Raw genomic sequence first — 15167 nt, forward strand, 5'->3', positions numbered from 1 at the left:
AATCCTCCGATGGAGATAATGGTCAAATCGAGTGCAAAATCTAGGGGGATTGGCAGACGTGTGCATTGCGCATGTCACGACAGTTTCGATTTTTATTTCAATCATTCGAAAATCATCCTCATCGAAACTAGCAGAAATTCACTTAACATACGACCTCGGATATTTCTTTTGGTTTCCATTTTTATCTGTTTTTAATCTTATTGTTATTATTTTGTGTCGCTTTATTTTGTTCAGTTTCTTTGGTTTTCTTCTCTTCTCTTCTTCTTTTCATCTTATTTTTACGATTTCTTTTTCTTTGCTTTCTCTCGTTTATTCTAACGTATTACTTCTCTCTTTCTTTCTTTTCTATTCTTTCTATTTCTTTTTTCTATTCGTTCGATTAATTTTTTTTTCTTATTCTGATATTTCTTATTAGTTTCTTATTTTATCGTCTTACTAGCATTCCAGCCCGGCGTTGCCCGGGTGTATTGAGGTGTAAGTTGAGCAAAAAAACAAAATAGCGGTCAATTTTTTTTAACTTTGACCCCTATTATGACCCCTTAAAATTTATAGTTTCGGGCTCAAATCACTTTATTAAGTTAGATCCAGGTTCAAGGAACCTATATCCAAAATTTCAAGTGTCTAGACCCAAAATTGTCGGAGGAGTTTGGTAGAGTTCTTAAAGGTCAAATCGTTGAAATTTGACCCCTTAACAGCCAAATTTCTGGCTGACACCCGTCACATCGATTTTCCCAAATCTCAGTACCCGGTATTTCAAATTTCGAGTCTATAGACTAAAAATTGACAGCGTTATTGCGTAGGGAAATGTACACATACAGACAGACACACAGACACACAGACAGACAGACAGACACGTTCACTTTTATAGATATATAGATTACAGCGTGGAACGGGTCCTGGATATGACCTAAACTATATCCGAAGGTGAGGCCCCAGCGTCCGGGCTTTGGGGAGTGTGAACCCCCCTCTAATTGTCATTGCTCCAAGGTCCACTCTAATCCGGAGTGGTTGTAGCTGTTAGGGTCCCAACTATGGGTTAAATAGAAACCAACTTGAAAAAAACAAATATATTCTATTAAAAAATATTTCTCCAAAATCACTTGATTCGGCATTAAATAGCCTGAAGTGTCGATATGCCGTAAAACAAAAACCAACTAACCAACAGCGTGGAACGATATAGTTATCCCCTTAAAGGAAACTGTGAGCATGCCTTTTCCACAACCGCCGGCGGTGTCTTGGCGAATACTTGGAGGATCACAGCAATCAGGCTGGCTTTTGTGTTGTGGGAGGGCATGTCGATGATGTTCTCGAATTATGGCCAGCGGTCAAGGTCATAAGAGGTGAGAGACCAGTGAGAGAAGCGTATAAAGTCGTAGCATTGATGAGCAGAAATCAGAGGCCCTCAATATTAATGCTGGAGTCCTTCAGGGGTCCGTCCTAGGCCCAACTCTCTTCCTGATATACATCAATGATCTCCCAAAACACACACTTAAATTATTCGTTGACAACTATGCTGATGACACGACCATCAATGGCAACACATCAAAGATCGTAAATGCCAAAGTCCTCTCGGATTCTCTCTCCTCTGATCTTGAGCTCGTGGTACAGTGGGGGAGTAGGTGGCTGGTTAATTTTAATGCCTCTAAAAAAAGGCTCCTTTCTTTACATCATCAACACTCTGATCCCTATCTGCCATCAATTGAAGTGGGTGGCTCTCGTCTAGGGGAAGCTCCATGTTTTGATAAGCTTATGGGGCTTGGCATTTACTCCTGACCTGAAATGGAACACGAACATCAAGCCAGTCGCCAAGGTCGCTGGAAAAATGGAAGGATCCTTCTACCGCTCCAGAAGATATCTTAACCCTAATGCAATTATCTATGTATATAAAAGCAAGGTACGTCAAAGGATGGAGTAGTGTTGCAACATCTGGGCAGGAGCTGCTAAAAACAGCCTATCCTGCCTTGACAAAGTACAAAATAGGCTTCGGGGCATAATGGGTGATGGCCTTTTCTCTTCCCTGCAACCTCTCTCCTACAGTAGAGACGTTGCGAGCCTGTCTTTGTTTTATCGTTACTACCATGGCAGGTGCTCGTCTGAACTCCACTATCTGTTCCCCCCCTCGCCAATCTTTCACGATAAACACCCGTTTAGTTGAAACCACTGTTAAAAATTTTCCTCACTCCTTATCTGTGCCAAAATCAAAACGTAGATTCTATGAACAAAGCGTATCTCTTAGAAGTGCACTCTGTTCCGGTTGCCTGTTTCCCACCTGACTACAACCTGGATGTCTTCAAGTCCAATGTAAACAAATTTCTGATGAACCACGTCCTTAAGACACTTTATCAAATCTCCAACACTAAAGTACTATACACATAATCACCCTTATCCCCGAGTGGCTTTCGGCCCTTGATAAGTGGTGACTATCTTGTAAAAAAAAAAACACTCCTTCTGAGCCAAGTCGCTCTTTGGAGTTATGGGCCAGCGCCGAGTCCTGCTGTCACACCTAGAGTCTGCTAACGGCAACATGATCGCACCTGGGGATCACCAACCTCTTCACCATATCAAGGTACACTTTGGTGCTGACTTTCAAGCCGACTTCGAAGATAGGAGATGGCATGACCGTGGCCGGAAACTTTCGTAACTCTCGGTACTTCGCTGTTATTCGTGGCAATCCAGCGATGCATTTTGAAGAGGCTGGCAATGGATCTGTTGTCTTAACTTGGATAAACAGAGAGCATGAGTTTTACAGCGGTGCATTTCCAATATCGCTCGTTGAATATTGTGTCACTTTCAAACATAATACAAGACGTCTATCGCAATTTGGATTTGTACACAACTGGTCAACTATTAGATTGTCTACAAAAAAAAAAAAAAAAAGACAAGAAAAGAATATCGGTTTTCATCAAACGGAAATTAAATAATATAGTCTTTTTAAAGGAAGTAATTTTATCGTTCCACCCAGTATTTTCTTCTGTCTGTTTTCAGTTTTTTTCTTATCTTGGTGTCTTTTCTTTCTACGTCTTCATCTTTTTTTACATAGGGATCATCACTTATAAAGGCCAGAGGTTCTCTCGAGGAAAAGTGTTAAAGAGTGTACAGTAGTCAGTTGGATAATAAATGTTACTAATGGAAATTCGGTAAATTTATTAACTTAAGTGGAACCGCTCATCAATAACTTGTTTACGTTGGATTTGAAGACAACCATATTTTAGTCAGCTTGAAAAGCTGGAAAACGGAAAACCATTCCACAGGCGTGAAGTTCTAAGACAGAAGCTTTGTTTATGGAATCTGAGTTTTCGTCTATGCACAGATAATAAGTGGGGGAAATTATTATCTTTTTCTTCTTTAGTTTCTACTTCTTCTATTTTCTCATTCATCTTGTTCTTTTTTTTTGATTTTTCATCTTCCTTAATTCTTCTTGTTCCAATTTCTCTTCTGTTTTTCGTCTTCTTTCACCATATCGTCTCTGATATTTCTTCTCTTTTTCTCTTTTCTATCTTCGTCTTATTATTTCGTGTCTTAATTTCTCTTCTGCAGTTTTCATCTTTTTTTCTTCTTCTGTTCTCTTTACTTTCGACGTCTTCATCTTCATGTACCATTTCTCCCCTTTTATGTTCCTTCATTTTTGTATTGGAAACATCACTAATCATATGCGGGTTTAACCGGCTTTCTCCAATGGAGGAAGTTCCATGGGAGTATGGAATTCACAAGCAGTCCCCAGTCGTATGTTTATCCCGTTAGGGAAGATGACGTTGTTAGATTTTTGCAACTGTTACAGGGAAGTGTCGACGTCCCTTCTACATGCAGCGCCAGGAATTCCCAAATTGGTTACCCATCTCGTATTGAGCAAGCTCAGCATTGCTTAACTTCAATGATCAAACGAGAACCGGTGTTTCAACGTGTTTATGTTCACTTTCTCTCCTTTATTCTACTTTTACCCTTTTTCTCTACTTCTTTTTCTTTTATGTAGTTTACTTCTATTTCTTTTTTTTTGTTATTCTTCGACATTTTCCTGTCATTTCTTTCTACTTTTCATCTTTTCAGAATTCTTCTGCGTCTTCTTCATCTTCATCATCTCCATCTATTTCGATTTTTCCTATTTTATTTTTATTTTGTACACTTCTTTGTTATTATCTTTGCTGCACGCCGTCGTTTTCGTCAAATTCTGTTTATTCATTTTTTGTATTATCTTTTACTTGCTTGTCATCAATTATAAAGGCCCGAAAGCCACTCGAGGATAATGATTAATGAATGTAAGGTGGTAATGTACTAAACGATAATAGAGTTAATTGGGTAGAATTTAGATTATTTGTGTGGACGGCTCAACTAAGAACTTGTTTACGTTAGATTTGAAGGCAACCATGTTGTATTCAACCGGAAGGCAGGTCAGTGAAACAGTGTTCTACAAGCGGATAGTTCTAGGGGAAAAAAACTTTGTTCATAGAAACCTGCGTTTATATTTAGGAACAGTTAGAGAGTGTTGATAGGAGTTGTAGCTAGTCGAGTGTTTTTTTGTGAAAGTTTGGCAATTGGGGATCATAGATTTGAGTTCAGTCGAGTACTTTGCATGAATAAACGACAGAGTAGAACCAGCCTCGTAAGGCCTATTCTGTGAGAAAGAGATTGTAGATAATAGAAAAACGCGTTACCTGCTAGATTTCGAAGCTGGTTTTGAACTCTTTTATTTTAGTACCCTTCTCTTATGTTATTCTCTTTCTTCTTCCTCATTCGTCTTATTCTTAATCTTTATCAGTTATCTTTTTTTTTACATGGAGGTCACCACTTATCAAGACCCGGAAGCCACTCGGGGATGAGGGTTATTGCGTGTACAGTAATCAATGGGATAGTGTCGTAGTAATCGTTAGTATAGGAGAGTTAATAAAGTGTCTTACTTAAAGGGGGCGGCTCATCAGGAATTTGTTTATGTTGGACTTGAAGACATTCATGTTATAGTCAGGTGGGAAGCAGGCAAGCAGAAGAGAGTTCCACAGGCGTGCAGTTCTAAGAAAGAAGATTTGTTCATGGAATCTACGTTTTGATTTAAGCACATATAAAGAGTGGGAAAATTATTCACAGTGGTTTCAGCTAGACGGGTGTTTTTCGTGAAATGTTGGCGAGTGGGGGCCAGAGATTGGAGCTCAGACGAACACTTGCCAGGGAAATTTTTGATTTAGGCACAGATAAAGAGTGGGAAAAATGGAGATCTGATAAAGTTTCTTACTTAAGGAGAGCGGTTTATCAGGAATTTGTTTATGTTGGACTTGAAGACATCCAAGGTATAGTTAGGTGGGAAACAGGCAAGCAGAAGAGAGTTCCACAGGCGTTCAGTTCTAAGAAAGAAGACTACGTTTTGATTTAAGCACAGATAAAGAGTGGGGGAAAATTATTGACAGTGGGTTCAGCTAGACGGATGGTTATCTTGAAAGATCTCTTTCTTCTTTAGCTTCTACTTCTTGAATTTGTTTTCATTTATGTTCTTTCTTCTTATTCTTAATCTTCATCATCCTTTATTCTCCATTTTCTCTTCTGTTTTTTTTTTTTTGCTCTTCTTCTAACATTATCAACTCTTTCTTCATCATCATTATGTTTTTTTGTTCATTGCGATATCGATCTCTGTTTTATTTCCTCTTCGAAATATTGCCTTTGCCTCACTTCTCACAATCATAAAATCTTGTTTAACTTTTATAGTAACTACAATAATATCAGTCTGTCGTTAAGATTAGACAATTCGATTCGCTCTTTTCTCTAATCTTTTCCTACAGTAATTGACTATGACTTTACTTTTATTTGCAAACATTATCTAAAAGTACATATTTTAAACTACTCTGCCCAACGTTCACAAGAAACTTGAGTTGGAACAATTACATTGAGAGCATTGCCAGGACCGCTGCAAATAGGTAGCTTCTCTCTACCGTGCTAGAAAGCTACTATCGCCCGAAAGTATCCTGCACCTCTATAAGGCCACCATTCGCCCATGTATGGAGTATTGTTGTCATATTTGGGCTGGTGCATCTGCTACTAGTCTCTCGCTCCTGGACAAGGTTTAATAGTGAGTCGCCAACCTGATAGGTCCCAAACTCTCATCTTAGCTTCGGTCTCTGTCCCACCGACGAAATGTTGCATCCCTCTGCCTATTCTACAAGTAATTTAACGGTGAATGCTCTGACGAACTGCAATCACTTGTACCCCCTCTACGCAAATACCCCCGACAGAACCGACAAGCAGCTAAATCCCACCTTTTCGTAGTAGATATGCCTAGATGTAAGAGAGCTTTCTACTCCAGTAGTTTCTTCCACAGAGCCGATAGACTTTGGAATTCCCTTCTGGGACTCTGCTTCTCCAACTGTTCTGACATGCAGAAGTTCAAGTGTAACGTGAACCGATATCTTGCTGCTCAACTCCCTACATAGTTCCCCTGTAGCGTATGTCCCTAATAGTAGCTCCCTACATCAAAGTGGTGATGTGTCTTTTTTGGGGTGAAAATGTAATAAAAATAATAAATATATCACTAATTTTCATCCGGCTTATAAGGCTCAATCCATTCATCTCTTCCTGACCATCCGTCTTAAGCGACGTGTGAAATATAACTTCAACTTTAAAAAACTTGTATTTACTAAGTGTCGATGTGACTGTACTAACGGTCAGTACATACGCGTTCTTTATGATTCTACTAAGTTATAAAGTATATTTGTACTGACCTTTTTAAAAATATATTTTTAACTTTTAATTTTCTTCTTTTTTTTCAAAAAGATTTGCCGGCATTGTTATATTTTGCCATTTTTAAAGGTTCTTTATGTGTTTTTTTTTTAGTTTCATTAGTTAAGGTTTTAAAATTGTTACGGGTTTCTCATTTTGCGATGTTCAAATCAATTTCCCCAATATTACGGAGTGTAAAATAAAAATGTCTACGTGCAAATTAAACCCTGACCCTTATTCTTCAATATAGAGTAAAAATGACGGTAAATTATTTAAATTTTACGAGTTTTTGCTTGTATATTTTGTGTTATGGGTGCCGAAAATTAGTGTTATGCTTAGTACATACATGGTCTTGAATTCAAGAATTGCATTCAATACGTTTATCATTGAGATATTTGAGGCAATCACACACTCAATTTTGCTTTCGCGGTATAACCGCGTCGAAAGACATGGGCTAATCAGGTCAGCAGATCTGCGCGGAATTATCATTTCTAACATCGATCTCGGAGTTCCCTATTTCCTTTGTTTCTTTCTTTTTCCTCGATTTCAGGATTTTCTATTCCGCCGCCCTCCCCGCCGTTTTCTCATTTATGCAACCAGCGCCGTTCACCTACCGCCATCTTTGATCTTCTATCTCACGTGATGTTGTTGATATCCGGCTGTTCAGGCACAGGAAAAAGCTCTTACGACTTGTTAAAGGATGAAAGCCGAGTTGAGAGCAGATTAAGTACGATTCGATTTAAATGCGTTTATAGGTCTCATCTTTTCCCTCTGTCACATTCTCTCTCCCTCTCTCTTTCCCTCTATCTAATTCACACACATTCTAGCCCTCGTTTTCTCTTTTTCTTTCTTTTCTCTCTCTCTCTCTCTCTCTCTCTCTCTATATATATATATATGTATTTATATATATATATATATATATATATATATATATATATATATATATATATATACATATACCAGCATTTAAGCCCGGCGTTGCCCGGGTGGTTGGAGGTGTGTGTTAAGCAAAAAAGATAATAATAAAATAAAATAAAAACAAGCGGTCAATTTTTTTTTTAAATTTGACCCTTATTATGACCACTCAACATTTATCATTTTGGGCTCAAATCAAGTTATTCAGTTAGATTCATGTCTAAGGAAACTATATCTAAATTTAAATTTTTCATAGCCAAAATTGTCTAGGGAGTTTGGTAGAGTTCCCAAAGGTCAAATCGTTGAACTTTGACCCCTTAACAGCTAAATTTCTGGCCGAAAACGAATTACAAGGATTTCCCCAAATCTCAGTACCCTGTATATCTAATTTTGAGTCGGTAGACTGGAAATTGACAGAGTTATTGAGTTGGAAAATGTACACAGACACACACACAGACACACATAGACACACACACTCATGTGCACTTTTATGTATAAAAACTAGCATTTCAGCCGGGCGTTGCCCGAGTGTTTTGATGCGTATGTTGAGCAAAAAGAAAAAAAGTGGTAGTAGGAAGGCAGGCTTGAACCCGTACCACGAAGGAGGAAAATAATGGGGGAATACCTTACGTTTTCTCTGTTACGACCACCGCATAACTGAAAGTAACGTAGGTTTAAATTAAGGCTAGACAATCGAAAGGAGAGGATGACTTTCAAAAATATCGGCGGAAAAGCGACCCCCCCTCTAGAAAAGGGGCCAGTTGAAGGTGAAGATATTAATGTTTTTAGCTTATTTTTCGATATTTGTCGTCTGAAATTTGAAACTTAAAAACGATACTCATCCTGTAACATCAGTCGCCGCTGTCGAAAGTTTAAGGCAAACTTGGCGGATGAGTTTGGTAGAGTTCTCAAAGGCCAAATCGTTGAACTTTGACCCCTTAACAGTCAAATTTCTGTCCGAAAGATTTTCCCAAATCTCAGTACACTGTATATCAAATTTCAAATAGTCTGTAGACTAAAAATTGAAAGAGTTATTGCATAGGGACATGTACACAGACGCACAGACAGACAGGTTCCCTTATATATATATATATATATATATATATATATATATATATACGAACTTGTGGCCTTGACGAGGCGAGTGAGCTTCTCAGTAACACAAGCTCTGCCTTGTGAGTTGAGTCTCAATTGACAAAGGCTAGAAGGAAAACTCTGACTCCACACCTCCGTTGCCTTGCGGCTATATCCATCCATGGGAGACAAAGCCTGAAATCAAATCTGGGGCCGGTGTCCCAAAAGCAACTAATTACTGTATGTAGTGCCAGCTGGTAACACCTGCGATGATGTTGACTCCCAACTCCTGCTTTTCTATTTGAATACTCCTCAACATTGGGAAAGGGCCCAAATAGCATAGCGACTACTAGATTTCTGCGCCGCCATAAAACTACTATGGATAATAACACAGGAAGTAGCAGTTACCAGTTCTAAGTCAAGCATAATTGGCGTAGAGCTTTATGCCAGGGAGTATTTCCGTTGGTGGGAGAAGATTTTCAACCTCATTGGACGGCTACCGCCCGTCTCAAACAAGGCAAACCACACACACACACACACACGCACTCACACACACACGCACACACACACTCACGCAAACACGCACATACACGCACACATTCACCCGCATATGTGTAGGTTACTATTTTCAGAAGCGAACCAACGAATGTTTTTTTAACAAGGTTCCTACAAAAGTATTCAATATCGATGCAGGATTTTTTATTTGTTTTATATGAGCAGTTATATGTCCCTACACATTTATGACCATGATTCGGTCTGCAAATTACAAGTAGAATACAATGAACATAGTAAAAAATTCACCAGATATTGATCAAAGTTGCAACAAGTGTATTCAACAATGAAATAAATTAACGGCATTTAAATAAGTGAAATAAGAAGAAATAGAAAAAAAAGGAAAAGAACGGAAATAAAAAGAAAAATATATAAAATATAGAATAATATATATGCATACACATAGAAATATAATAATAGTAATAATTATATATATATGTATAAATATATATATATATATATGTTAGGTTGGTACAAAAATAATATCGGTTTTGCATACACATAGAAATATGATAATAGTAATAATTATATATATATATATATATATATAAATATATATATATATATATATATATATATATATGTTAGGTTGGTACAAAAATAATATCGGTTTTGACGTATATATGTCTGATAAAAACATTTTTGCATCACCCTTATATATATATATATATATATATATATAATACTATCCTTGAACTAAATCTTTGAATACTGTTCTGCATGCCTCATTCCCGACTGAGAAGAACATCGACATATTCAAATCCCTTGATATATATATATATATAATGATCTTTCTTATTTACATTATGTCTCGGCAGCCGTGTGAAAAGCATATCTTATTTTTCTTTTATTAATATCATTGGAATTATCCCCTCTTCCTTGTGGTCCTGGATATGACCTTAAACTATATCCGATGGTGAGGGCCCCAGCTTGCAGGCCTTAGGGAGTGTGAAGCCACCCTTTAATTGCCCACTCTGACCCGGAGTGGTGGCACCTGTTAGGATCCCTACTATGGGTTAAATAGAATACGACTAAAAAACAAATATACTATATTAAAAAAATCGTTCTTCAAAATCACCAGATTCGGCATTAAATAACCTGAAAAGGGTTGATATGCCGTAAAACAAAACAACCAACGAACCTTTTCCTTGTACATATTTGTGAATGATTCTATGGATGTCGGCCTTTTGGCTTATTTTGTGTCATCTTCCAATTACGTGCTTTCCTTGGATTTTACTTGTGCAAATTGAAATTCAATTAAATTTCTTGGAGTTATATTTTTGGATTTGACCGTCATTGGATTATTTATCTTTCACCAGAATATCCATTCAAGTGTAATCACCTTTTTCTTCACCATATTTCCTCTGCTTCACTTTTTGTTATCAAGTAAGATATTTGACTTACTTGCAGTTTCATCAAATACTTCTGTATGCAAAATTCGATCCAGCATTTTGCTAATTTCTACCCTCTGATGAGAAGGAAAGTATTTCTTCGAAACTCCGTTGATTAAGGACTATCCACTTATCAAGTGTTTCCTTTTCAGATTAAATATGTTTTAACTCTTTTTCAAAGTGTTTTAACATGTTTTATTAACTGTTTGCTCTTATATATATATATGTATATATACACACACATATATATATATGTATATATATATATATATATATATATAATTATATTTACAACAGGTTCTCAGAGATCTAATATATCTTCTTTCCCTGTTAAACATTCACAAACAACACTCGATTAACTACAAAGCTCCTTTCTAGAGCTTGCCGGCTGTTGAACTCGGTTCTGCAGGCCTGCTACCGGACTGAGTAGAACATGGACATATTCAAGTCCCTTAAATAATAAAATGATATCCAATTTCCCTCACTAACAATTGCTACGCTGTTGTATCGGTGATCACTGCCCAATCTTTTATGTCTATTTTCGAGTGGCTTTTTGGTCTTGGGATTCAATTACTTGATAAAAAATAATATACATATTGATAAAAAATAATATACATATTTACACACACACACACACACACACACACACACACACAAATATATATGTGGGGGGGCGCAATGCTTCGTGGGAATAATAGATATGTGCTCCAGAGGCAACGAGAACATATTTAAACCTGTAAATCGACAAACTAATGCATTTACTAGCCTTTCTGAAGAATAATTGCTTCTTAAAAGTGAGGTTTAATCGCTCAATTGACATATCTCTAAGGTAATAGATATTCAAATCAATGATGCAAATAAAAAGAAATGGTTGCATGGAAAAAATAAAAAAATAGATTCACTTCACATCCAATGATTGTCTCCCTTTTCACTTACCTTTCATATTCAGTGAGTCTCGTTGAGTCGCGGAAGCCTTTGGCAAAAGGATTGCTATCAATCTTGAGTTTAGTAATCTGAAATGTAAAGAGGAGACATGATGACTTACTTTATATAAACATAGGTTTGTTTCAAATGTTTTCACTTTAGAGATGATAATCAGAGAAAAAATCAGCATAAATGTAGAGTCTCACGCAGTCATCGTTTATTAACTTAACCATTGATTTTCTTAATATGATAATAACAGGGTAAAGTTGCCCTGGAAAATTGGGTACTAGTTTTGTTAGAAAACCTTTAAATCTGCTATCAATACCTCCTCTCTCTTTTTTATTCACCTCAACCCCCATTTCTCTTTCGTTACGCCTATTCCTCCCTAACTTGATCAGGAATCAGTAACTCATTTGATCCCGCGGACCGAATCTCATTATAAGGAGTGGTCTCGGACCGGACAAAGGCCATTAATGAAAAATCAAGGAAAATTATATATGCAAACAAAATGCATCCGGCCTACGGGCCGTAGGTTTTCCGATCCTTGAACTAGATATATAAACGCATAAATACTTTCCTTTTTATAATATACTCGTAGGGTCATAAGTAAGCATTTCGTCAAAAATAAATACATTGAAAAAGTTGATTCTCAAAACAAAAGTATTTCTTCTAAAATTTATTCTTTATTTATGCGGGGCAAACTTTGTGATTTTTGTTTCGTCGTTTTTTACTTTTAGCTTGATATACACCCACATACGCGCGCGTGCGAACATGCACACATTCGGACAATTGGCCCTAAAATAATAAACGGTAAAACTTTTTTCTTGAAGGCAGAACACCTTTCTTTACAAAACGCTTGTAATTCTTTTTTTACCGGTTTTATATGTAATCGAGTGCTTTATTTTCCTTTCTTTAATTTTTATATTCGAAATGATTCAAAGTCGAATATTCATCTGAGTGTAATTCCGTTTGTAATGTTATATTTTTCAAAGCAAACTTCTTATTCGTCTTAAACAGCGTCAAGTGTTCAAATTCAGAACAAAAGACCACATGTAACCGAAACGGTGTCTCGCCTTACAGCTTTCTTAACAATAGACACCTATTTAGTTCCGCGAAGCTAAAGAAATAGTTGTGAATACTAGTTCGTTGTCTCGTCCCTGCGGGGTGAGAGGTTAGAGCTATCGTTTCGAAAATCATACGCGCTTTGTTTCCTTAAATTGTTTCGCGAAACTGAGTATATACGTGCTACCAGCAGCTAGATATTTGATTGGAATCTATGTATGTTTGTATGTATCTATCTTATCTACCTATTATTGTATAAAAAGAAACTTTGCGTGTGTATGTGTGTGTCCGTGTGTGTGACTTCGTTTCCTATGGACTCGAAAACGATCTGACCGATTTCTATGAACTTTCACACGAAAGTCCCTTATCTGCCTTGGCCAGTGTTCTTAAATAGATTTTTTTGCAATATTTTAAAACTGTAATGGAGTATGCTTCCGCACAGTCAGGAGATTCTATTTATAACCGATGCTACTAGGAACTGACGAATACAATTAATTCACGTTCTGATATCAACCAATCAGAAACCAGAGTTGCTCCATAAATATTAAACTTTTCTGTAACAACTTCGCATATTTTTTCTTCGTGTCAACACAGGAAGAGCCTTTTGCGCTGTGGCTTCCAACTCAAAAACTATTCACTGAGAACCAGTCAACTCCAATACTTGTGTAGAACAACTAACCATCGGAAACTGTTCTGTCTACCAGGAACCAATCACGCCCAGGACCTTTCTACAACACCTACCCATCTGAAACTGTTCTGAAAAACACATGGCCAACAAGTCTAGAGGTTCTGTGTCGGAATATTTCCGATAAGTATTGATAATCAATAATATCCCGGTGAAAAAAAAGGATCAGGCGATTTGGACCAGAGTTAACACCTTACACCACCTAACAGCAGAAGTGCATCTGAGAAGTTTTATCATCAAACAAGCTGAAAAGCCAGACATAAAAAAATCAACAGTAAGTTTTTTTTTTTAATATGAGAGGGGCGAGTTCGAAATAAATGTTTCTGTTTAAAGCATAATTTCATCAGAAAACTTGACTTTTTTCATTTAAATTTAAGCCATTATCACCGCACAGTCAGTAAGGCCAGGCCGATAAAATAAATCAGCAGTTAATTCTTGAATACGACAAGGCCACATTCGAAATGAATATTTCTGTATAGAGAACAACTGCAGCAAGATACTTGATTGCGCTGTAAACTTGAATTTACACCATTATATATGAAAATAATATTATAAATCAACAGTAGTTTCTCTACATTGCAATATAGAATAAATTGTATTGTAGACTAAGTCACTTCACCTAATGATGATTCAATGAAGAGTCCAAAACATTCGAGATACATATGAGACATAAGCAAAAGCAATGTCTCCTAATTTGTTTCTTATTCAAAGAGAAAAGATCAAATACGAAAACAAATTGCATTGTTATGATGAGTGACTTCATGCATTCGTAACCTGACAGTTTTATCTTTTTGTTGCAGATATTGATGGTGTGAGAATCTAAGAATGCAACAAAGATCATGGGGGCCCGTAGGAGCCAAGATGCATCATTTACTAATCTTGACATCTTGAGCTATTTGGCGAATAGTAATGCGCCAATCTTCTAAAATGGCAGCCTCAACATGACGTACAGATGCCTCATCACAATCACAGACTTCCGGCCATGTTTGAATTCAGGAAGTCAGCGGTTTACAAGGTCATATGATGGGGAATTATCACCATAAGTTTCTTTCATTTCATCAAAAGTCTTCTGTGGTTTACGTCCTTTCAAATACAAAAACCGGATCACTGCTCGACATTCAACTGGCTCCATTTCACAGCTGACTCTGTTACAACACCTGTAAAACAGAAACCACAATTAGTTCAGAGTTGTAATTTGCCCCATAAGCCGTAGACATATAAATCATTGCACTTGCAAAATTTTAGCAAGATCAGACTACTGAAAGTGGGTCAGAGGCATTACTTATTGCAGGCCCCTCGTACGCACAGTGTGGAGAAGGGTTCGTCGATTCCAAAGTGGCGGCAAAGATACTAGATACGAAGCGCGCTCCAGGTGCTAATTTACAGCCATCGTTCATACCTGGCTAAACTGCATTAACAATGGTTTAGAAAGATCAATTCTGGAGTTCTAAGAGTCGCTAGTTCTAATGGTACCGCTCCCGACCCCGTAGTCCTTCAACTATTTTTACGTAGAAATTTGAATGCATTACTTTTGGGACAACCATCGTATATTGATTTCTTTTAATTTTAACACAGATTCGTCATAAGAAACATGGAATATAAATAAAAAGGTTTCGTGTAAAAAGAGGTACTTACCAGTTGATTTTGATAGGCTGTTACGGCTATGAATACCGTTTCTGGGAAGATGAATGTCCGAAATTCTTCAGCTTCTAAATTTGTCACCGATGTTGAACTTAAATCCTTTTTGCGAACAATGTGTACACGGGGCTGGTATTTATGCATCGAGTTCAGAATGATCTACACACGAAAATATGTGGATATAGTTACGTATATATATATATATATATATATATATATATATGTATATG

General features: G+C 37.0%; 1 protein-coding gene across 1 annotated transcript in view; it reads right to left on the reverse strand.

Moving 5' to 3' along the window:
• The window catches only part of LOC145254713 (uncharacterized), a 392254-nt gene that overhangs the window by 90663 nt on the left and 286424 nt on the right, over positions 1-15167 (reverse strand). Inside the window, exons 4-5 of the mRNA XM_080113385.1 lie at positions 14935-15096; positions 11565-11641 (exon numbers count right to left, since the gene is read on the reverse strand). Of these exons, the coding sequence (XP_079969511.1) occupies positions 11565-11641; positions 14935-15096 (239 nt within the window). The remainder of the gene's footprint in view (positions 1-11564; positions 11642-14934; positions 15097-15167) is intronic.

Source organism: Euprymna scolopes, chromosome 30 (assembly GCF_053919585.1).
Source record: "Euprymna scolopes isolate OS-2025 chromosome 30, ASM5391958v1, whole genome shotgun sequence".
NCBI classification, from domain to species: Eukaryota; Metazoa; Mollusca; class Cephalopoda; order Sepiida; family Sepiolidae; genus Euprymna; species Euprymna scolopes.